General features: G+C 40.2%; 1 protein-coding gene across 7 annotated transcripts in view; it reads left to right on the forward strand.

Annotated features, from left to right (window-relative positions):
- The first annotated feature begins 501 nt into the window (after positions 1-501).
- Positions 502-26,261, forward strand: part of LOC135718303 (uncharacterized) — a 32,835-nt gene continuing 7,075 nt past the window's right edge. For 3 of the 7 annotated variants that reach the window (XM_065240648.2, XM_065240646.2, XM_065240649.2), the window contains exons 1-5: positions 14,739-15,532; positions 16,437-16,602; positions 20,967-21,365; positions 21,692-21,748; positions 23,259-23,300. In XM_065240648.2, coding sequence (XP_065096720.1) covers positions 15,320-15,532; positions 16,437-16,602; positions 20,967-21,365; positions 21,692-21,748; positions 23,259-23,300 — 877 coding nt within the window. In that variant the 5' untranslated portion in view covers positions 14,739-15,319. Of the gene's footprint in view, positions 1,361-2,837; positions 3,070-3,195; positions 3,258-14,737; positions 15,533-16,436; positions 16,603-20,966; positions 21,366-21,691; positions 21,749-23,258; positions 23,301-26,261 lie in introns of those variants that run through there. The other 4 variants (XM_065240653.1, XM_065240651.2, XM_065240652.2 and 1 more) reach the window with 4 other exon arrangements.

A 26,261-nucleotide genomic window follows, 5' to 3' on the forward strand; every position in this document is an offset into this window, starting at 1 on the left:
TCCAGTTATCACTTGGAGAAATCTGCTTTGAATCGCTCTCGCGGTACTTTGACATCACCAAGAGGTCTGCTTTACGCCAAATGAAGTCGAACCTGCAGTGTAGCTGCTCACGCGACACTGTAAACAAACAGTCCAAAGAAGTGAACGAGTGCTGCAACATAAAATCCATAGAGTTTACAACGCACATGTGAGTAAACAACATTTAAATCATCAGTCCAGTTTATTACTTTATCTGGAGGTAAGGCTCCAAATGCAATAAAATAAGCCCGTGATAATATCCTGATGGTTTTTAGCTGCCTTCAGTTCCTCTGCATGTTTGCTTGTGCTTCACAGTGTTAAACGTTCCTTCTCTGTGTTCATTTATATATCTACGTTCAAGATGTATATGATCTTAAACTTCTGTGAGGAAATTCATGTCTGCGTTGATGTTCAGTTTAGACTTGCAAATATTAGGCTACATGATGGTCTTGTAATAATAATTAACTATAAGCCTATTTTCATTTTTAGACAATGCTTATATTATATGCAACAAAATAAGCTTTAATATCAATGACTATGCAAATTATAGTTAATTCATGGTCATCTTAAATGTGTATTAATTAAAAACATATAGTTGTCAGATAATATCTATTGAAAGAGTGAATATTTTTTTCTCCTTCAATGCATGTGTTTGCCACGGATTGAAGATTGTAAACAGTTTATTTAATTTTAATTAACAGTTAAGTAACTTTTGTTCCCGAGTTAGATGTTGATTAACACTAAACCAGTCTAAAAATCAGTCCAGTTTCCCCAGCTGTAAACCCATTGGCTCTAAAGTCTTTTTTTTCTTATAATAAACTGACATGTTGAGAACACATTCAGTTTATGTGTTTATGAGTACACTTTCAGAATGCTCTAAGTTACATGAATATCTTTACTGTATGCATCTGTGAGTGTGGTGGTGCTTATGAGGTGTCACGCTAGGACGAGTGAGCATAAGGGTGAGAGGGAAAAATCACAGTATACTCACTACAAAAATCTAGACTACACCACTGGCCATAGTATGAAGTAGGCAGTTTCGGACGCAGCAACGTAGTTCGTGTTAACACATGATTTTAACACGTTTTTGCTTAAACGGCCTTCCATAGAGGAACTGTGCATTGTTTTGGAAAATGCATGTGGCAACATGGGTGATGAAGTGGGAGGGGTAATAGCCGCAGTAAAATTCTTCATGACGCCAGGAGGAGCCCTTTAAAATCATGCATCAGATGGTTGTTTAGGATCGGAAATCTCCAGGAATAAAGACACACTGTCCTTTAAATCTATCATCCGTCTCTGTAGACGAAACTTAAAAATGCGCCATCTACACATTAAGATGTAGGTAAGATTTTGAATCGCACCCATTGTGAGAATTCTGTGTGCGTTTGTTATTGTGGGTTTTTTTTTTTTTGCTCTGTATCGCGATTGTTTGTTTAATGAAAAGAAGTAGGGCGAATATTTATTATAAAAGCAATGTGATAGGGTATATAAAGGGTAGCCTTATATCCTTTGCAATGTACTTACAGTTTGCGATGTTTTCTTACGTGTTTAATCCTGTGTGTATCCTCAGTGATCCTGCATCATTCAACAGCACTATATCAGTTTTAAACAAAGCCATTGCTAACATCATATATATTTACAAATGGTTTAATATGTTATTGCATATCTATATTCTGGCATATAGCGCTTCTGTATTTGATATATGCTAATGGAGTCAATGTTTCTCACAGAGAATCAGCTCTCAGGCTGGCAGAGGTCTCATTGGTCCATTGCCTCTTTTATCAGCAAAACCTATTTAAAGTAGAACATGTACATTGATTTGTGATAACCCAGATAGCAGACAGACAGTGAATCAACATTGAAATTATGTTAATCCATCAACCAAATTATCATTGAATCAACATTGAAATTTTACATTGATTTTTGATCAGGTTTGCACCCTAGAATAATGTTATTTCAATGATGCAAAATCAATCAAAATGGTTAAAAAACTATCTTTCTTCAACATAAATTCAATCACTTAAGGTAGCAGACCAACAGTGAATCAACATAGAAGATGTTGATGCCATTAACCAAATTATCATTGAAACAACGTTGACATTTTTTCATTGATTTTTCATCAGGTTTGCACCCTAGAATAATGTTATTCTCAATGATGGAAAATCAATCAAGATGGATATAAAATAAATTTTTATTGAGCATCATTCCAATAGTTTAATTAACAATATAGCAACATTGAAGCAATATAAAAAACACGCTTTATCTACTGCAGGATTCGATGTTACTAAAGTCTGTTTTGACTAGTTTTTAAATCAGAGACCACGTAGGGCTACAATTAACATACTTTAAACCAAAAAGTCACTAACTTGCAATACACCCACACAGTTTAAACAGGATACATCACGCTGAAGAAATTAAATACCACAAGCAAATTTAAACGTATATATCGTAAAATACAATTTTATGATTCAAATTTTTTGCCATAATACAAGTACAAATTAAAATTATAAATATTGTTGCCATTAGAGGACTCTGGAAAATTGAGACAACATCATAAACATACATCAGCAAAATGAATTTGGAAAAGCAATTCAATTTCAATTCAATTTTTAATGACCACAAATGGAATTTGTTTTACAGTACAGATCTATGGAACAGGTATCATACAAAACTCAAAGACAAACACAACTGTACTTCTTGAAACATTTAGAATTTGAAACATTACCACAGTTCATTGTTTAGGACTATTCAGTAACTGAAGCTCCTCCTCTGATGCACTGTAAAAAAAATTATATTTTAATAAATTGTGGAAACTGAAAGTTAAAAATATGCATTGTGGTAATTAAAACATAAAGAATTGGCTTAAAACAAAAATGTATATTCACAGAACATATTAAACTCTGCTCAGCCAATTTATCGTGTCAAATGAAAAATCTGAGTTGACTAAACATAGTTCAGCCAGAAAAGCGTATGGGAATGCACCTGCATTTAATTGGCTTCAGTGTCGATGCGTGGGAGTTGATGATCGACATTTTCTACAATAAAGTTATGGTAAGTACTTAAATATTTACATTTAAGTCATTTTTAAGTATTTTTAAAGTCATTTTCTAGTTAAACTGAGTGAAAATCTGAATAATTACAGCATACAAACAAAAGCATATGATGTTTTCTTCTCAGTGTAACGCACCGAGCAACGCTTCATTTAGTGAGGAAATGGCAAGGTCACTACAACTTTCACAGTGAGTATATTATATTTGTATTTCTTATATAACATATTTATATGAAAACTGTTAGCTTTTTCGAGATTTAGGTGCGTTTTTTTATTAAGAGCAACTGCGCCGGGCCCAAACGTGCACACATAGACATGAAAGGCTGATTGCAACCTGCGCATTTCTAGAGAGAATTTGTCGTGTTTTTTAAATAAATTAATATATTACGAGTGTAGGGGCATCTGTATTTGGCCTGGACTTCACGAAACGGGCGCATTACATGTATTTGACTGTATGCAGCACTGCGCAGACAAATCAACCTATGACATCAAAGTTCCGCGAGAGCCATTCAAAAGCTTATATCTCGCGTTACATTGATCTCATGTGCCAATCGATCTGCGCCGCGCATGCTGCTGCCGTCGTCATCTTGCGTCAGGAAAATCCACGAGGAAGATATGAAAAGGACACTCTCTCATATTGGAATAGACTTTTTGATAATTTAAATTGGAATAACATATGGTCCTTGCAACCAGTGGTGTAGTCTAGATTTTTGTAGTGAGTATACTGTGATTTTTCCGTCTCACTCGTCCTAGCGCGACACCTCATAAGCACCACCACACTCACAGATGCATACAGTAAAGATATTCATGTAACTTAGAGCATTCTGAAAGTGTACTCATAAACACATAAACTGAATGTGTTCTCAACATGCCAGTTTATTATAAGAAAAAAAAAGACTTTAGAGCCAATGGGTTTACAGCTGGGGAAACTGGACTGATTTTTAGACTGGTTTAGTGTTAATCAACATCTAACTCAGGGACAAAAGTTACTTAACTGTTAATTAAAATTAAATAAACTGTTTACAATCTTCAATCCGTGGCAAACACATGCATTGAAGGAGAAAAATTGACATGAATTTCCTCACAGAAGTTTAAGATCATATACATCTTGTCAAGATGATCTTGAACACATATATATAAATGAACACAGAAAAGGAAAGTTTAACACTGTCTTTGCTTCGAAGCACAAGCAAACATGCAGAGGAACTGAAGGCAGCTAAAAACCATCAGGATATAATCACGGGCTTATTTTATTGCATTTGGAGCCTTACCTCAGGGCCGGCCCTGGCCAATTTGCTGCCCTAGGCAAGATTTCACCTGGTGCCCTTTAGAATCACAGAATCACAATTGTGTTCCAATCATTTTGTTCATAACTTCCACAGAAACAAACTGCACAGCTTTGTCTTGTTTTTCTTTATTTTGAAAATATTTTGGAAACACACACGAACACATACACACAATACCCTGTTACTCAGGCATTTGATCTTGACATTGTTAAAATCTTGTCTTTTTTACATGTTTTAACACTGTACATTTAACTTAAAATATTTAATTGTGTTCAAGAAAACAGCTCTTATTAATGAATTATTAGTAGCATGTTGTAGTGTCTCGGGAGATTGTGCTCATTGTTAAATAGCTTTGTGGCTATTGCACTGGAGCGGCAGTTTAAAATATAAACCCAGAATTCAGCGAACGTCAAGAACAAGAAAAAAACAATAAGGCCAAGACGCGGGATTTAAATTACGTTACACGGACCATGTATACATTTCAATGTTTCTGGACAGAAATACCAACTTTGTCTGGTATTAATAAGCTGCACATTGGAGTGCTGGCTGCTCCCCGCGGTGCTGAAGACGCGTGATGGCACATATACACAGATATCTACGTGCAATCTATTGGAAAGTGGAGGAGTCATTAGTTGGGTTAGTAAAATAACGAAATTACAGCTTTTAAATAGAAGAAAAGAGATATATTTTTTTAAAGTTTTAAAGTGCAGAACTCTTCTCAAGGGGAAGAAAGCTATACTTTTCCCCTTACGTGCAACCTATCGGAAAGCCCAGATGAGTTAGTTGGGTTAGTAAAATAATGAAATTATAGATTTAAGTACAAAATAGTATTTATATAAAGAGAAATATTGAAATAAAATTGCATAACTCTTCTTAAGAGGAATTAATAAAGTAAAATAACGAATATTAATTATATAATAACGAATAATAGTTTCCAATAGGTTGCACGTAAATATCTGTGCTGCCACCAGTACTCCGTCCGAGCGCGTCTTCAGCACCGCGGCCAGCACTCCAATGCGCAGCTTATTAATACCAAACAAAGTGAACAAGTTGGTATTTCTGTGCAGAAACATTGAAATTTAAACATGGTCTGTGTAACATTATGTAAATTCCGCGTCTCTGTCTGATTGTTGTTTCCGTTTTCTTGTTCTTGACGTTCGCTGAATTCTGGGTTTATATTTTAAACTGCCGCTTCAGTGCAGTATAGCCACAGAGCTATTTAACAAGCACGATCTTCCGAGATACTATGCTACTAATAATTCATTAATAACTGCTGTTTTCTTGTGCAAAATATTTATATAATAAAATATATAAATATTTATAGTTAAATGTTTATATACATATATTAAAAATAATAATAATTTGGGCGCACGGACGCCCCAAGGGGTCGGCGGCGCCCTTAGCATTTGCCTATTCCGCCTATGCCCAGGGCCGGCCCTGCCTTACCTCCAGATAAAGTAATAAACTGGACTGATGATTTAAATGTTGTACTCACATGTGCGTTGTAAGCTCTATGGATTTTATGTTGCAGCACTGCTTCACTCGTTCACTTCTCCACATGGACTTGTTTACAGTGTCGCGTGAGCAGCTACACTGCAGGTTCGACTTCATTTGGCGCTAAGCAGACCTCTTGGTGATGTCAAAGTACCGCGAGAGCGATTCAAAGCAGATTTCTCCATGTGATATCTGGAGTCGCTCTCGCGGTGCTTTACTGTCACTCGCCTGTGGCGCCACACCAGTCTGCTCCCCAGTCACTTTCGCGTCACTATAGTAATTTGATTTCATAGAAATTCATACGCCGATCGGATCGCGCAGTTCGGCAGGAAGTATATAGTAATATGTATTTCAACCCGCTAAAATGACAAGTGTAGCATGCTAATGGTCAGTGCTTCACATCTATATTATGACTAAAAGTTTAAAAATGTCACAAAACCATGCTGTTACGCATCCTCGCGCTATTTTTAGTGGGTTACGGAAATCCTTGACCATTTCTAGTGGGTATACGGCGTATACCTGCATATCACGTAGACTACACCACTGCTTGCAACAAAGATTTTTACTTACAAACAAAGTAAAAGAAGTTTCTTTTAAATTACTTCATAATATATACCCTACCAAAGATTTTCTAAGGAAAAGATTCAACTCTAATTTCGACACCATATGTACCTTTTGTCAGAATGACACTGAAACACTTCTTCATATGTTTTGGTTGTGCAATTATACTCAGCAGTTTTGGAAATATGTTGGTTTATTTATTTCAAATAATATTGTTAAAGGTTTTTTCATGAGTCCTAAATTTGTTATTTTTGGATTTTTTGAAGGAGACTCAAATGTGTGTTTTATAATAAATCTGATTTTGTATTTGTGTAGGTTTTATATACATAAATGCAAATTTTCTAACTGTAGACCAATTTATGTTGTATTCCTGCAAGAGTTTAAACAGTATTTAAAAACAATTTTGTTTTCTCTCAACAAGAAAGCAATCAAAACATGCACAATTTGCACGACTTTTAATCTTTTCAATGTTTTTGATCTGTGATGTCTCTTAAATTTTATAATGTCCTCGCCTTCTTGTAAATGTATACTTTTTCTTTTATCTGATATGAGCCATTATAATTATTTTATTTTTGTTGGTATTTTTGTTCTTTTCTTATAATGTTATTCATAATTGTTGATTGTAATTATTCAATTTTGTTCAATAAAAAAAAAAAAAAAAAAGGACACTCTCTCTCTCAGCTGGTGTTGTAAAGCTGCCGGTTCAACCCAGTCTCACGGCAGTTCGTGACATAGTCACGTTATTTAATCTATTGATTCGTGTCCATTGACACGAATTTCCCCTTTTTTTCGTGCTAGTCAGAACGAATTTCAATCTAATGTATTTCAATAGGAAGTATTTTTCGTGCGTGCACCACGTTTTTTTTTGTCCTTTTTTCGTGTCATTCAGCACGACTTTAATCTAATGTATTGCTATGGTATATTTCGTGCTTATAGCCTATTGCGTTTTTTGTTCTGGCACCCGAGAGCTGTATTGTTTTACTTTATTAGTCATTCATTTATTACACTTTAAGCGCTACTTTACTCAACATTTAATACGGAGATAGTTATCCTTTTTTATTTGCTTAATATTTTGCAGGATGATCACCATTGTAAACCGATGGCAATCGCTTCAAAATGTTGCCGTTTCTTTTCTAAGAATTACAATTTTTTGATCGGTTTCGTGTGTCAAATACAGCAGTAAATACTACAGTACCCATGAGCCTCATCGACCGCTACTATGGAGAAGGCACCAGCTAAAACTACATGTGGGCCCGCGGGAGATTCAAAATATTTTCTCAACACATCAACACTAACGTGTGTTTGATCATTCAACAATACGATGTTATGGCCATTGATTATGATTGTTTCTACTTTGATTGTAAAAAAGAAATAAAGTCAGTTTTGGACGCCTGCATTTCCCAGAATCCTCTGCCTCCGTTGCTATGGAGTCTGAGCCAGTCCTCTTTGCGATTGGGTGATTTCTTCTTCGGAACTCGTAATTGACAGGGATTCCCTCATTGCGCGCAAATCACTGTCCAGGTAAGGCACGATGCTTACAAGTAAAGTTCACGTTTTGTTTAAATGTTATAATTGACGCCTTTATTTGCCATTAAACTGACATTGCCATACCCCTACGAAAATGAACCATGTTTTTGTGATAAAAGTGTAACGGTAGAAACCACGTTTTTTTCCGTATTGATGTAATTCTGTATTATTTTCTTTACGCGCTCAAACCACTTTCCAGATAAATTACGAGGCTTGTAGAGTAATAAGATCACGTTTTGCTTAAATGCTATAAAAATAATGTATTTCTTTGCCATTATAGATTCACACACGTAGGGTAACAAATTAAAGTCCGTCCAAGGTTTTCTCATCATCAGAAAAGAAACCTGTGAAATTAGGCTTGTTAAATGGCTAGTCAGCTTTAACATAAGCTAACAACTCCAGTTATCTAGATGATGTAATTTTATTTCGATTATCGTGGTTCACACACAACGTCACGGTGACGTGTCAGTAATAACGTCTCGGTTACATATGTAACCCTCGTTCCCTGAAGGAAGGGAACGGAGACGTCACGTCGTGACCGACGAATTGGGAACCGCTTCGCGGGTGACCTATCTGCTTCGAGAAACCTTTAAAACGCCAATGAACTTGGCATGCAGATAATTGCATCTGCCGGCGCCGCCCCGCCGCGCAGGTATTTAATGAGCGGCAGGTGCAGTTATCAAATCAGCTATTTTTTTGCTGAGAAAGCTGGACAGAAGGAAAGGGTCCGGCCGGTATCAGCAGTGGAACAGCAAACTGTGGCGACGGGACGTGACGTCTCCGTTCCCTTCCTTCAGGGAACGAGGGTTACATATGTAACCGAGACGTTCCCTTTCAGTCGGTCACTACGACGTCACGTCGTGACCGACGAATTGGGAATCCCTACCAAAGCGCCACTGAAGCTGACCCTTCCAGTGCCTGCGTAAACCCTCCGACTCTCCTCTTAAGGGAACGGAAATGGGGTTGAAGCAGAGGCCGGTCACTTCTTGTTCCTTAACCCACGATAGTGACTAGGCGAACTGGGAAGCGAACTCGTCAGGCGGGACTAAGATCGCTGCGGAAAGAAAACCCTCTAGGGGTCTACCACTAAGGTGATGGATAAAAAAGACACGAGGTCTATAAAAAATACTCTCTCTTAGTACACTAGAGAGGCGTGGAATGAACTCCACTAAGGGAAACGTGGTAAATCAGAAGTTTCCACGGAATACTCACAAAGAAACCACTAGGGGGCGCATTGTGGACGCTAGCCTCACCCAGGTTCTTAAGGATACATCCAGTGAGAGGCTGGCAGCCGATGCTCCGCAACATCGGCCACCAAGCGGTGGAGGAGACAAAAAACAGTTTTTTGTAACGTTTTTGCCTTAACTGCCTTCCATAATGGTGCGGTCGTGCAGCACCGAAAAGAAAGGCACCAAGCCGACACAGGAGCCGTCCCTCGATGCTCTCACTGATCTGACGAGAGAACTCGAGAGGATACCGGCTCAACACGAACACTGTAAAATCTAGTGAACGTATTAGGTGTCGCCCAGCCAGCAGCTCTACAAATATCTGCAAGTGAGGAACCACGAGCCAAAGCCCAAGATGAAGCCACGCTTCTGGTTGAATGGGCTCTCAAACCAAAGGGGCAAGGAATGCCCTGTTTCTCATACGCCAGGGCGATTGTGTCTACAATCCAATGAGACATCCTCTGTTTAGTGACAGCTTTCCCTTTCTGCTGACCACCGTAGCAGACAAAGAGCTGTTCTGAGGTCCGAAAGCTTTGAGTACGATCCACATACACACGTAGTGCACGAACAGGACATAACAAAGCCATGGCTGGGTCTGCCTGCTCCAAAGGCAGCGCTTGTAAATTCACCACCTGATCTCTAAAGGGAGTGGTGGGAATTTTAGGCACGTAGCCCGGCCGGGGTCTCAGTGTAACGCTGGATTCAGCCGGCCCGAACTGAAGGCACGAATCGTTGACCGAAAATGCATGAAGATCCCCTATCCTTTTAATAGAAGCCAATGCGAGGAGCGTCAAAGTCTTCATAGTGAGAAACTTGACGCTCACCGTGAGCAGAGGCTCGAAAGGGCAGTGCTGAAGGGCTTTCAGCACCATGGACAAGTCCCACGGAGGAATAGAGGGAGGGCGTGAAGGATTCAGCCTCCGCGCACCTCTTAAAAACCTAATGACCAGATCGTGCTGACCTACAGATCTACCGTCTATGGGTGCGTGATGCGCGGATATTGCCGCGATATCTACTTTAATAGTAGATGGTGACAGCCTCTTCTCCAAGCGGTGCTGGAGATATGAAAGCACAATACTGATCGAGCATTCTCGGGGGTCCTCTCGTTGAGAGGTACACCACACAACAAACAGGTTCCATTTCAGCGTATACGCCTGTCTCGTAGACGGCGCTCGCGCTGCAGCTATGGTGTTAGATACCGCCTGGGGTAAATCACCTAGAACCTCCGCGCCCCGTCCAGAGACCACACATGGAGGTTCCACAGATCGGGACGGGGGTGCCATAATGTGCCCCCTTCTTGAGACAGAAGGTCCCTCTTCAGGGGAATCCTCCAGGGAGGGGCTGTCGCGAGGAGAGTGAGCTCTGGAAACCAACTCCTGGTGGCCCAATATGGAGCAACTAAAATAATTTTCTCCTCGTCCTCCCTGACTTTGCACAATGTTTGCGCAATGAGGCTCACTGGGGGAAATGCGTATTTGCGAAGACCTCTCGGCCAGCTGTGTGCCAATGCATCCACGCCGAGTGTTCCCTCGTTCAGTGAATAGAATAGGCGACAGTGGGTTGTTTCTGGAGATGCAAACAGATCTATCTGCGCTCTGCCGAAACGTCTCCAAATCAGCTGGACCGACTGAGGGTGGAGTCGCCACTCGCCGGGGCGCGCTGCTCGAGAAAGCGCGTCTGCCGCTGCGTTGAGCGACCCCGGGATGTGAATGGCACGAAGAGACCTCAAATTCTTCTGACTCCAAAAGAGGAGATGGCGGGCGAGATGCGACATGTGACGAGAGCGCACTCCGCCTTGGCGATTGATATACGCAACAGTCGCAATGTTGTCTGTGCGAACTAATACATCTTTGCCTCTCAACTCGCTGCTGAAGCGGACGAGCGCAAGATATACAGCCCACAGTTCTCGGCAATTTATGTGCCAATGCAGCTGGGGTGATGTCCACACTCCTGAAGCTGCAAGCTCGCCGTACGTGGCTCCCCACCCCGTGTTGGAGGCATCTGTGCATACTATTGCATGTCTGGAGACCTGCCTCAGTGGCACCCCCGCCCTGAGAAAGGCTGGGTCTGACCACGGGGTGAAAGTGAGACGGCATTTCGGTGTGATCGTGACACGGTGAAAGCCGGTGAGCCACGCTCTCCTCGGGACTCGGTCGTGAAGCCAATGCTGAAGCGGTCTCATATGTAGCAAACCGAGCGGTGTAACAGCTGCGGCTGCTGCCATATGCCCCAGGAGTTTCTGAAATTGTTTCAGAGGGACCGCAGTCCTGCCCAAAAATGTATTCAAGCAAGCCAGAATCGACTGAACGCGCGCCTCCGTGAGACGTGCTGTAAGATTGACCGAATCCAACTCCATGCCGAGAAAAGAGATCTTCTGTGTAGGACACAGTTTGCTCTTTTCTCGGTTGACCTGAAGACCGAGACGGGCGAGGTGTTTGAGCACCCGATCCAGATGGGAGCAAAGCATCTGACGCGACTGTGCTATAATAAGCCAATCGTCGAGGTATGCCAGGATGCGAACACCGCTCTCTCTGAGGGGCTTTAAAGCCCCCTCTGCGACTTTCGTGAAGACGCGGGGAGAGAGAGAGAGCCCGAACGGTAAGACTTTGTACTGGTATGCCTGACCCTCGAACGCAAAGCGAAGAAACGGCCTGTGTCGGGGAAGTATTGAGACATGAAAGTACGCGTCCTTCAGGTCGATGGCTGCAAACCAATCCTGTGGGCGAATGCATTGAAATATGTTTTTCTGCGTAAGCATTTTGAACGGCATCTTGTGAAGTGCTCGATTCAGAACGCGCAGATCCAGGATCGGTCGCAACCCGCCGCTTTTCTTGGGTACAATAAAGTAAGGGCTGTAAAACCCTGACCTCATCTCGGCTGGAGGAACCGGCTCGATCGCATCCTTCGCCAATAGGACGGCAATCTCTGCACGTAGTACGTGCGCATCGGCGGGTTTCACTAAAGTGAAACGAATGCTCGTAAATTTGGGAGGTCGCCGGGCGAATTGTATTGCATAGCCGAGACGGATCGTGCGTAAAAGCCAACGCGACGGGCTGGGAAGTTGCTGCCAAGCTTCCAGATACCGAGCGAGGGGAATTAACGGCACGATCGTAGTACCCGCGGCGAGCGGAACAGGGGTGCTCGATGACGCGCTCTCTTGGGCTGCGTTGATATGTATATTGTGTAAATGAGCACTCACCAGACTCCGCTGATGGATGGCTGCGCGGAGAAGACCCTGATGAAGATGTCTCGGTGCGCTCGACACATCCGCTGGCGAAAGAGGAGAGGGAGGACGTAGGGTTATGAGCCCATCCGTCACCCCCGGCTGCCTCTGAAGACCTGGAGGAGGAAGAGGAATTCGCTCTTTTTGTGGTTTTGTGGGTGCCGGCTGAAAAGCCGGCGGAACGGAAATTAAAGAAAACCAAGGATTCCCCACCCGGTCCTCCTCCGGGGGGGGGAGAGGTGCGTTCACCATCTCCCGAAGAGCGATCCCCTCCACCTCCAGGTCGCCCGTCTCAGGGCCGCTTGGATTTCACTTTCCACCAGGCTTAGCGGGCTGAGAGGGCGGGGCGGGCTGCTGACGGCCGGTTCCTCGCTTCCTAGGAGGGCCCCGATGAGGAACGGAGGCGGCCGCCGCTGCAGGACGCCCTCGGCGAGGGGCAGACTGAGGTGCCGACGTCGACGGGGCAGGTGTTGGTCTCTTCCGACGCGGCATGATGTTGGCAAGGGCCTCAGTCTGCTTCTGGGTGGCTGAGACTTGTTGTGCGAAGTCTTCTACTGCCTCGCCGAACAGGCCGGTCTGGGACACCGGAGCATTCAAGAGCCGGGTTTTATCGGCGTCTCTCATGTCCGCCAGACACAGCCAGAGGTGGCGCTCCTGGACCACCAAAGTGGACATAGCACGACCGACGGCCTGTGCGGTGGTCTTAGTCGCACGTAGCGCCAGATCCGTAGCCGCACGTAGGTCTTTAAAGACCGCCGAATCGTGACCTCCCTCGTGCAGGTCCTTCAGAGCCTTAGCCTGATGAACCTGCAACAAAGCCATGGCATGTATGGCTGAGGCTGCCTCCCCACAAGCCCGGTATGCAGACTCCGTCAGAGCTGACGAATGTCTGCAGGCCTGTGAGGGAAGGGTCGGACGGTCCTTCCAGTAGGAAACGCCGGCAGGACACAACTGCATCGCTACCGAACGCTCCACTGTCGGGATACCGGCATACCCTTTAGCAGCCCCGCCATCGAGGGAGGTGAGGGGTGATGGCTGATGCGGCCGGTTCCGGGAGGAAAACGGGGTTTTCCACGACCGAGTCAGCTCATCATGCACCTCGGGAAAGAAAGGTACTGGAGGGGAAGACTGTGAAGCCCGTGCAGCCCCAAAGTACCAATCATCTAGGCGGGACGGTACGGGAGGGGGAGGAGCTCTCCACTCCAACCCGACCGTCTCCGCAGCCCGAGCGAGCATGGCAGTCATCTCCGGATCGAGATCGGGGACCGCAACCCTTCCCGAAGGAGGGAGAGGATCCGGATCAACGTCCGAAAATGACGGCCCCCCCTCCGATGCTACGATAGATATCGAATCCTCGGGAGGCCCGACAGAGGTAGAAAGCGACGCAGAACGCGCGCTCTCCGTCTCCATCGGGACCTCGGATGGTTGCGGATCCGGTGGCTGAGGGCTGCTGGACGGACCAGCTCGCCGATTCAGCACCGTGAGGCGGAGGTCGTCTCTCCGTAGCTTCACAGCCGCCTTCTTAGGGGCGCTCAGCAACGGCACACGACCCCGCAGATCCGCAAGAGTCAAGCTCTCGCAAGCGGAGCATGTCCCTCCCACGAAAGCCGCCTCAGCGTGCTGGAGACCCAAACACGAGAGACAGCGATCGTGTCCATCACGAGGAATCATATATTTATCGCATCCAGGAGTCGAACACGGACGAAAAGACATCTTTAAAAAGACGCTTAACGCCCGTGAGCAGTGAACGGCTGTCTTTAAAAAGACGCAAGTTCAACTGCAGCTCTTTTAGGGGAAATCACTCTTTTAGCTGTGTAGTTGATGAAGCACACAGGGAGGAGAACGCACACACTCAACTAAAAAATGTGAAAGAGATCACAAAAAGATAGGGAGGTGGAAACACTCGCGAGCCCCGCTGTGGTGCCTTCGCCCAACCAACTAGCACGCCGAGATCTATTCCTTTAGAGCAGGGATGGGCAACTTCGGTCCTGGAGGGCCGGTGTCCTGCAGAGTTTAGCTCCAACTTGCCTCAGCACACCTGCCTAAAAGTTTCTAGTATGCCTAGTAAGACCTTAATTGGCTGCTTCAGGTGTGTTTAATTATGGTTGGAGCTAAACTCTGCAGGACACCGGCCCTCCAGGACCGAAGTTGCCCATCCCTGCTTTAGAGAGAGCAGCTTCTCGTGAGCAGTGTCACTGCCAGCTTTCGAAGCTAAAAAAGCTGATTTGATAACTGCACCTGCCGCTCATTAAATACCTGCGCGGCGGGGCGGCGCCGGCAGATGCAATTATCTGCATGCCAAGTTCATTGGCGTTTTAAAGGTTTCTCGAAGCAGATAGGTCACCCGCGAAGCGGTTCCCAATTCGTCGGTCACGACGTGACGTCGTAGTGACCGACTGAAAGGGAACAATATTATCACTTGATCTAACTTAAGGTTATACAGCACATAACGCTGCCTGTAAATCTGCGATGACTAACCCCAGACACATGTATAATTACTCGCCTTTTAACAGTTGCACAGGAAATAGGAACCACGTGAATCTGTATTTATGTATCTTAAGTATTTATAATAAAATGCAAATCACTCACTATTAGGGTACACTTTTAAATCTTATATCAACATAACACTATATAATTAACATTTCTGTCGTTCTCCCTGCAGATCCTGTCAAACACATCACCTGTCCGAACCTACTGTATAGCTACACCTGATTTTTAAAACCCAAAGGCACTTTTAAGAGTCAACCTCTATCTCTTCATTATTTTCTTATCTTACATCTTCTCTGTTCTCAATATCTATATTTCTGTCCATACTCTTCAATCTATATCTTTATCCATACCAGTCTTTATCTATTGCTCTTACTTTTCTCTCTGTCTGTCTTTGTCTACTTGTCTGTCTTACCCATCTTTGTCAGTCTGTCTGTATCTTATTATAATGCCAGGGGGGTCTACAAAAAAGATCTGCCCCTTTTGTCAGGGCATTTTATTTTGTGCACAAAAGATATGTTCTCATTGTAAAAAGGAGCAGCCTCTGAAGCAGCGCCTCAAGAAGAAGCTTGAGAGGTTTGATGAGAAGCGAGAGGAATGGGTGGTTGGTCGTAAGAAAAACCACAACACTGCATCCATCAAGGATGAAGCCAATATCATGGTACGTACAATTTCATACATGAAAGTAAACTGTCCATATCATCTAGGAAGTACATTCAGTGGTACAATTTGTTATTAAGTGAGCATTTCAGCGCAAGGTCAGAAAGGCATTATTTTTTTTGCCAATATAGATAAAGTTGAATATTTTTTTCAATGATACTTTGGTACAATTTAACTATCAACTTTGAAACGTGTAATTGCACACGTAATTGTGATTTGTAGTTTTTATTTTAGTGGTGGTAAAACTACCATAAAGTTATCACAACTTCACCGTAATACATCACATACCTAAATGATCTACCAGAGCAAAATTTGAACACACAGCATATATAATTGATACTCCGGAATTCTTGAGTTCATAACATATACAGGCATGCATTATGACAGAATTGCAGGTGCAATTTAATAATCAAACTTTCTTATCGAGTGGATGAGAAATAACACATGAACTGCATTCATACTGCACTACTCAAAGCACTTTAAAATGTGCATGCATCAACTGTAAATATGTGCAGCATTCACCCATTTGGTCACGTAATCACTAAGGTTCTGCCTTTATGTCATTGTCCAGTTTCACAATGGTTACATAATCTATCAATGTAGGTGCAAAACTCCAGCTACTAATGTTACAAAAAGTTATATTTATATAAAGTTATATAAAAGGGTACCCTCATGGTGTCAGATTCATGTTTTTGCTGTTTTTCTATATGTAGTTGTTTTTTGCTTCTAATGTATGAGCCTTCCTGTTTGCACATAAAGCTAAACTCACCATTAGGTTAAAAATCCTGAATGGCAGTAACCTGGATGCTGTCATTAATGATGTTATATTTTTAATTAATATTCTTAGTTCTTTTTAACTTGTTTTCTATTACTTTAACAGCAAATACACAATTTTGTCATTGCAGCTTGAGAAACTCCATGCCATTGGCTACAAACCAGTTCTGCTACTAGGAAAGGAGAACAAAAAAAAAGACATTAAGTGTGAAATATTAACACCTCGCTGCACACTCTCCAACTTTGCCCAGGACTACCTACAGAAAATAGGTTCATTTTATGAATACCTTTGTGAAGGTGAGATGCATGCACTGTATCTTAAAGTCACAGTTCACAACTAGTGTTGAGTACGCAAAATATTTTATTAATGTTTAAATCTTAAAGGGATGGCTCACACCTAAACCTTAAATTCAGTCATTTTTTCTTCTGCTGAATGCTTGTATGATCATAGTTCACTCTATGTGACGTCTCTACCAACACATTTAATGTAGAAATGGGTAGAAAAACTTAACATATTATGGGAACTAAAGTAAAATGTTTCAAAACAGTAGTTACCTGCAACTGCAGATGTAGACATGTAGATTCTAAGTGTATTGAGCCCTGTTTGTATTAATAGCATGCAGCACAGTGGTCTACGATGGGATTTGGCACCCATAGTTAAGTGCATTCAAGCATATACTGTCAATTTTAGAATTATGTTTGATTTGTTTTTTGTAGAAGCCATATTTCATTTCTGTTTTCAGCCCACATACAACCATATTTGTAATTTTTATGCACACTGACCCATAGGGCTGGGTAAAAATATCGATTCATCAATGCATTGCAATAATTTGTGTCTCAATTCAATATCGATTCATCAAATCCTATGAATCGATTCGCCCCCATACCCCCCCCCCCCCCCCCCGCCAAGTGCCGCAGCTGTGGGCAACACTCTAGTGAGAGCGTTCAGCGTTGTACAAGACTCGCTTTATCAAAACAGAAAGATCAAAGATGGCAAACAGTAGCACTTCTTTCAGGCCTTAGTAACATTACATTAACATTAGTAATACTACACACATTATTTAAAAATATTCTCGGGTACTTAATTGCTTGTGTATTTACTTATTATTGAATCGATATCGAAGCAAGTAAATCAATATTGAATTGAATCGAATTGAAACGAAGCCTCAAGAATCAAAATTGAATCGAATTGTGAAATTCCTAACAATACCCAGCCCTACTGACCAAAGCCATTTTTATAGGGACATACTAATTGAACACATTACACTTGCAAAGACCCATTTTGGTCACTGTGTCAATGAATCAAATGATAATGAATCTATATATACTCAATGAAACAAATCAAAGACAGCTAAAAAGTAGGTCATTAACGGAAATAACACAAAGAAAAAGAAAACCATCAAATGTTTGCTGGATACATCACAAACTTACACTGCTACTAACTTTGAGGCATAAAGCCCAAAGTTTTGAGTGCACGCAGTCCAGTCTTAACTGAATAGTTTGACCCAGACTGTAAACAAACATTATACTTTTCATATTTTGAATAAATACTGGGTTTTATTTTCCTGACTTAAAGATATATTGCAGGGGTCGGCAAGTAACTTTGGCCGCGGGCCAATATTTTTTTTAGCCAGTAGATGGCGGGCCAACTGCTGTTGGCACACTTACGTCTTATTTTGAATTAGCCTAGTATAGGCTATCTGATCTTTTGTCAAGAAACATTGTCTTTATTTCCTATTTAAAATACGAAAGACGGCATTAAAAATGGCTAAAAACATGGTTATGGGTCTGTGTATCATTTGTTCAATCGTTTTTTAAATTAAAAACAAAAATGAAAAAATTAACCACCACAGGTTTTCTGATTGTGTGCTCAGATAAAAAATTAATTACTGGATTAGACAATTTTTTTATTTAACACCTTTATAGGCATAATATATAAATGAAATCATTTTAAACAGATCAAGTACTATTAGTGGTAACATTACAGGCATTTATGCTCTCATGAAAGACTCTTACAGTCCGACTTTTGAACTGTATTCCTTTTTTTATTAATATTTATCCGGGACACACACATACACACCTCAGGTTTAAGGAGGTCTCCGCTTTTTGTCCAGCTCCGACAAGGTTCTATTCAGTAAACCGCTTAAAATACACTCTTCACCCGCTTTATTTCCCGACCTGACGGGTCCGCAAAACTTAAAGGGATAGTTCGGCCAAAAACGATATTAAACCCATGATTTACTCACCCCCAAGCTGTCCGAGTTGCATATGTCCATCGTTTTTCAGACAAACACATTTTCGGATATTTTAGAAAATATTTTAGATCTTTCTGTTCATTAAATGTAATGTTACGGAGCAATAGTCCACGACCTTCAAGTCCAAAAAAGTGCGTCCATCCTTCACAAATTAAATCCAAACGGCTCCAGGATGATAAACAAAGGTCTTCTGTGGGTAATCCGTGCGGTGTTGTTGTAGAAATATCCATATTTAAAATGTTATTAACGTTATAAACTACCTTCCGGTAGCGCCGCCATCTTAGACTCAGGAGAGAGTATTAGCGTAGTGTACGCACTTTTCTTAGTGACGTATGACAAATTCGGAGGGCGGGGGCACAGAGCAGCAGCAGAGAAACTCTGTACGCTGCGTAAGCTCTCATCCTGAATGCGCATCACTCCAAAATGGCGGCGCTACCGGAAGGTAGTTTATAACGTTAATAACATTTTAAATATGGATATTTCTACAACAACACCGCACGGATTACCCACAGAAGACCTTTGTTTATCATCCTGGAGCCGTTTGGATTTAATTTGTGAAGGATGGACGCACTTTTTTGGACTTGAAGGTCGTGGACTATTGCTGGACCCCGTAACATTACATTTAATGAACAGAAAGATCTAAAATATTTTCTAAAATATCCGAAAATGTGTTTGTCTGAAAAACGATGGACATATGCAACTCGGACAGCTTGGGGGTGAGTAAATCATGGGTTTAATATCGTTTTTGGCCGAACTATCCCTTTAACGTTAGATCTCGTTCCCAGAATCTCAAATTCAATGTCTCTAACGAAAAAAGAGAGATGAAGTAGCCTATAACAATTATAAATGTTATACAAAAATTGTGTTCGTGCCAATATAAATATTATTTTAACATTGTATTGTTAGCAGAGAAAAAATGTCACCGAAAAAATAATGAAATATAAATAATAAATTAAATAGGACACTCACTCAAACCGAAACCATTGGTTGCAGAGTTTCTGTTCAAACAAATTGCTGAAAATCCTCCTTTGCCAAATTTTTTTTTTTAAAGGAGGTAAAGATCAAAGAACTATGCGTTAGGAAAATTAATAATGGCTTTATTTTAATAGACATGTAAAACCATATTTTGGCGGATTACTTTAATTTTTTAAAGAATTTACCTGCCCATTTAGTCTTAATAATTAACGGTAAACGAACTTGACTTGCTGTCGAACCTAAGGTCGGGCTCGAGCCCCAAGTTCAAGTAACAGAACAGTACAGTAGATTCCTTTAAAATCTACGTTAAAAGTGTAATAGTTAAAATATTACTGCAGTAAAAGAGTTTATTTTATCATATTTTGTGTAGTGGTTTCTAAATGCCTGCAATTACTTTTCAGTAATTTGCAATGTAACGTCTTCACGCGTGACGCATTGACATGATTTACGAGGTAAATTTGCAAATGATTCATGAAGTCAAACCTCTGCAATTATTTGATTGATTGTGTTTTAGAAGTATGTTCAAAATCTAATGACAGTTATGATCGCGGATGCGCTGGTAGAGAAAGAGAACGAGAAAGAGCGGCCGGTTAAGATTAAACTAGCTATTATACGCATTTTTTTCAGGACATTCTTGCGAGCCGGTGGCAACTTGTCCACGACGCAAATATTTTTTTATCAGGTAATACATATTATTTGTCAGTATGTTATACGCGAATAAATAATAATGAAAAAAGTTCAAAAGTCGGACTGTAAGCGAATGAGACTTACCGGAAAGGTTTCTATTCAAACCCTTATTAAAACCCTTATTAAAATGTAATCTGTTAGTACCTGATCTGTTTAAATTTATTTCATTGGTCTGCTAAGGTGTTCAATTAAAATTTGTCCAAACCCGTTTTCATTCATTTTTGTTATTTTTGATCTGAGCGCACATTCAGAAAACGAGTCGTTTGATTTTAGTTCAGGAAATAAATAATAGAAAAACAAGTCGTTTTTCTTTCTTTCTTTTTTTTGGTTTTGATTTGAAAAAACGAATGAAGGAATGATACACGGGGCCATTTTTGTAAACTGTTATTTTAAAATAAAAAAGTGTGATAAAAAAAAAAAAAAAAACGGATTTCAAATTAATCCGACGGGCCAGAAAATATTACTGGCGGGCCACTTTTGGCCCGCGGGCCGCCTGTTGCCGACCCCTGATATATTGTGTTGGTTATCGTCATAGAAAATCAATCAAATATGTAATAGATATCTAGTACATCTCGTAGACTCTCATTAGTTCATTTTTAATCAAAAGTGTCTTAAAATCTGGTTGGGGAAAATTTGGTATATATTATTCAAACACATTAACAGTTAAAACAGGTACAGATCAAGCGTATTGTTAACCTCTATGTTTTAAATAAGAAAAACACAACAACTGTTTAAATTGCACAGGATGGACCCAGGATTCCAGTGGCAATGAGGATCAGCTGATTACTCTGCAGCTCACACCCTGCGAGGCAGGCCCCACGGAGGGGCAGATGGAGCAGGCGGGACCAACGGAGGGGCAGGTGGAGCAGGCGGGACCAACAGAGGGGCAGGTGGAGCAGGCGGAACCAACAGAGGGGCAGGTGGAGCAGGCGAGCCTCACAGAGGGGCAGGTGAGCCCCACGGAGGGGCAGGTGGAGCAGGCGAGCCCCACGGAGGAGCAGGGGGAACCCACGGAGGGGCAGGTGGAGCAGCCGGAACCAACGGAGGGGCATGTGGAGCAGGCGGAACCCACGGATGGGCTTGTGGAGCAGGCGGAACCCACGGAGGGGCAGGTGGAGCAGGCGAGCCCCATGGTGGGGCAAGGTAATTAGAACAAATTTAAACAGTTAACATTTTAATGCATTTTATGAAGGATTGTTCCAGTGCACCTATACAGCCATTGTAGAGGTGGGAGGTGATACAAGAAACACCTGAAAATTCTCAGGCCAGCATCATGTCCAAATTTCAGTCAAAACCGTTCTATTTCATCATAAACAATCTGAAAACAGGACTTTAAGTGTAAAATACTGAACTTGTCCTTTAATACAAATACTGCCACACTTGTGCGATGTTGTGATCTTCAAATATTTTAAATAATAAGGTAAAGATTTATTTGGTATATGAGAAATTTTCTTTCTCCAAACCCACAGCTGTCTTCACAGGGTCAGCAAGGGGCACAGTCGCAAGTTGCAAAAAGAAAAAGTCAGGTATGTAAATAATGTTTGTCCGTCCTTCAGATGAGGCGTTTAACCGAGGTCCTGACTCTCTGTGGTCATTAAAAGTCCCAGAGTGTCCTTTGAAAAGAGTAGGGGTGTAACCACTGTATAGATCAGTGGTTACACCCCTACTCTTTTCAAAGGACACCCTGGGATTTTTAATGACCACAGATAGTCAGGACCTCGGTAATAAAATAAATGACTGGATAGCGCATAGAACGCTTAACGTAACAGCGTGAGGTGAAGCCAGCACAGAGTTCGAGCCGCCATCTTGGTATACCCAACCGGCAGAGAGCGTCATTAACTTCCATTCAAAATCATGTTTTAAATTCACCCACTTTACAGCGTATCAGTCACGCAAGATTAATTTAAAGATACGTGTACGTAAATTAACTGTTAATTCTGGTGTTACTTGCAATGTTTATGTTTTAACCGGGCAGGAAAATGGTTTTATAAAAAAACGTTAAGGTGAGTGTGTCTGCTGCATTCTGTTAATGACACGGGTATAAATAAAGTTTTTTTTTGACATTCAGCTACACTGTCAGCGTTATTTCTCTAAATAAGTGTAGGTAACTTGTAAGTTTTGATAACATTTAAAAAACCAGCAAATTATTGCATACACATACGGTACAAAGTATGATTATTTATTTAGATTTCAGAATGAGCATGTTTGTCATAATAAATATGCTGCGGTCTGTCCGCTGATCTTATACAGTAATGAAGATGAATGTATAATAATAACTGATTAAAAACTAAAATGTACAACTTTCAGTAAATAACTATGTACATGCTTAGGACGTTTGTGTTGTTATAATGTACAGGGATACTTCAGATATAAAAACGAAGACTAGTAAAGTGATGTTTTATCATTAAAATCTGATAGCGTCCATTGATTTAATAGAATGTTTGGGTATTCCAACATGGCGGCGCGGTGGCTTCACAGCTGTGACGTCATGAGCAATCCAGTCATTTATATAGATCAGTGGGTGTAACCCCAGCATCCTGGCCAAATTTGCCACTTGGCCTCTGTCCATCATGGCCTCCTTATCATCCTCATGTGCATACTGATTGTCTTCGTCTGTCTCCTCTCCACCAGTAAGCTGGGACCTATTATGTTAATTGACCGTTCTATATTTTTATTATGATACTCCACTAGAGTAGCTTTGCATAATTTTTTTTTTTTAAAAGTCCTTATTAATCTTGAACTGGTCCTTTATGCAGACCCTGGCTGAAACAGATCGTTTCAGATGGAGTATTCTCAAAGCCTACTATGATTACTATTCTAATGAGCCTCCACGTAATGTAAAATGTGGAGCCAAATTAAACATTGTGTTTGCACACACATTAACTGAAAGAGAGGATGGTCTTGTCTTATATTTCAGGGGTGTCTAGGCACATATTTATGTTGAAAAGACATTACAAAGTGCATTTTGTCTAATTATTGTTAATGTGTTTTTTTCTGAGTGGATATATGACTGGACTGTAATTTTATATCACACAGGAGGACCAAGGCATATGCCTGAAAGGAAAAGGCCACAAAAGAGTAAGTGCATGTAAATGCAATGATTAATACTTTGTTATACATTGCAACTTAACCCCTGTTTATTTGCTTTATTTCAATTGCTATTTTTTTTTAACTACTACAACAGACAATAAGCGGTTGTCACACTTTTATTTATTTCATGAATCATTTAGCAAACACTTTTATCCAAAGTGACTTACAAATAAATACAATATTTACAATACAGATGTGGCCTTTAAAAACGCGCGTTTTCTCCCGCGGCATTCGCCAAATCGTCTCGCGGAGTCACGCAGAATTCTGCAAGTGTTTTCGGGGGGGCTACTTTCCCTTTTCCCTTAATGTGTTTCGCTTCACAGAAAATCCACCAGGTGGCGCATAAAAAACTAAATTTTTATATGCGTTGTCATTGCGGTTGTTTCCAGAAGTTAATAAGGGCATTGCTGAATATTTAACATTTCTATTAAAACAGCAAAGTGACGTCAACCCCTTATTGCCAGCATAACAGCGCATACATATATTAAGATGACTGTACGTGCAATGGGCATTTATACTAAGTGCAACAAATAATTTAGTGTGAGCCTAATACACTTAACTCTATTTACAATGAATATCTTAATTATTTGTGTTGTCGAATTTTGACACCGTTTCATTGTTTGTTCATAATATTAATAATTATGTTAGTTTTTCTAAAAGTATTAATATTTTAAAGAGATTCATGTGGTATAAAAATACATGTTTTAAAGTTATAAATGTTGTAAAAATATATAAGTATTATTGTTCTTAATATATTAAGAACAATAATATGACACATGTATATTGCGCTAAATTGCTTTACATATGGAAAGAGGAATTCTTCTCAACCACCACCAATAAAGTTTAAAAAATATTCTTTAGAAAACGGGCGTTTAAACCCACGCAGAGCGAACAAGAAAACATGGGCCTGTGCTTACATACTGTACAGTGGGCATATGATATCTTTATTTAGTTTTACATATTTAAAACTTTAATAATACCTTTCTTGCGCATATAGGCAGTCAGTGTTATGATTTTTTTTAATCATTTCAGCCGTTATTCATAACAGTAAAAATATTCAGTGGCTTTGTAAATATACTACTAAAATAATGGATAAAAGTAACTTTATAAAATCTCTTAATGTCACTTATGTATTTTTTAGTTGGTCAAAACAAAATAAATGGCTAGAAATAGAACAGACATTTTAATTTAAAATGTACATATTTTATAGGCGTATATTATAGGTCCTTCCAGATATCTTATCTCAGACGTTCGCAGTCAACACTTTTAAAACTTATTTATATAAAATCTAATTTATAAATTAAGAAACAAAGTTTTAAGTTAAGACAATAATAAATTTTTATTGAAAGAAAAACGTAGAAAATGTTATTATGGGTATAGTTGATGCAAATAAAGTGTGCAGTATACAAAAAATGCAAACAAATTATTTCTAAAAGTGGCAAGATTTAAAAAAAAAATAAAGGTGGTATAAAGAAAGACATGAGAAAAGTAGAGGTATGCAAAAGAGCACAGTTTAGTTATTGTTAATTAAAGCGGTTTTATACACCTTTGTTTGAATTGACAAGCATTTTATTCGCCACTTTCAACACATTTTGTGATTGATTTACTGATTTATTACAGAAAATTGTTGTCAGAAGCAAAGCTATTGTACAAAGCATCTTTATATGTATGTTTTAAAGTTAAAAATGTTGTAAAAATATATTAGTATTCTTTTATATTAAGAATATAAAATTATTCTGCAATATAAATTATTCTCAACCACCACCAATAAAGTTTATACATTATTCTTTAGAAAAAAAACGCGTTTAAACCCGTATTGCGTGGAGCGAACAAGAAAACATATGCTTACATGCTCATTCGGCATATGATATCTTTTTTATTTAGTTTTACAGTTTTAAAAGTGGCAAAAAAGTTCTTAAAATCTAATGAATACTGGTTTTGTAAAATGTATATAACTGCAGATGCGTGCGTGGGATCCGGGCAGGTATCCTTTTCCTCCAGACCTTGACGCATGGTCGCGGGAAGGCGAGAAATATATTTTTTTTAAGTAAAAATATTTTGCACAATTGATATATTACTTATGAATATTTTAGGAAATTATTTTTGACACACGTAGGTTATTACGTGTATTTTGGATTTTAATTTTTATTACTGTCTGTGCCTATCCGTGGCCTCATCCGAGCGCACTTTCTTTGCCTTGCGTCTTTTGAAGACATTGGTTTCGCAGCACCATGACCCAGAAAAGACTCACACACCTTTCCCTGATGCATGCCCACACAGAAATACTGAACTCCCTGGACATTCGTCCCCTAGCTCATGAGAGACTTTGGAATCTCTATTATACAACCGGCGCAATGCGCGACGCGAGTTTTTTCTGCTCGAGTAAAGAGCGTGTTGATAATATGCGTATTAACGGAATGACAACGCGGGTTTGTTTATTACATACATGGATGCGCAGCAGCACAAAAACGCTTCTTAATATTAAAAAAGGATTAAAATGTAACAGATTATTATTGAGTCTCTTGGACATAAATGATGACCAATTATGAGACGTTAGAAGGCTTAAAGAGCTGCTTCATCTGTAGCTAAGTAAATAAATGCTTTGCTTTAAACAAATGCATCTACTTTTAAATGTTTTTTTTTTTAAATGCTACCCAACGGATTTATTGTATATAATGACTCTGCACCTGTAGATATGGTGAGATGAGAAAACATTTTAAGTAATGCTTTTAAAAAAAACATTTTGCTGTCCAAGTGCTGAAATGGCTCTCCACACGTTTGTAAATTCTTTATCTTTTGTTTGTAACAAATAAAGTATTTTTACAGTACAAACCTTATATAAAGCCTATTCTAAAAATGTAATTATACACCATGTATTTCTTTATAAAAGTATACAATATCAGAACTAAACCCATCATTATTTTTGTTCAAATTATGAATTATTAATAA

This window comes from Paramisgurnus dabryanus, chromosome 10 (genome assembly GCF_030506205.2).
Source record: "Paramisgurnus dabryanus chromosome 10, PD_genome_1.1, whole genome shotgun sequence".
NCBI lineage: Eukaryota > Metazoa > Chordata > Actinopteri > Cypriniformes > Cobitidae > Paramisgurnus > Paramisgurnus dabryanus.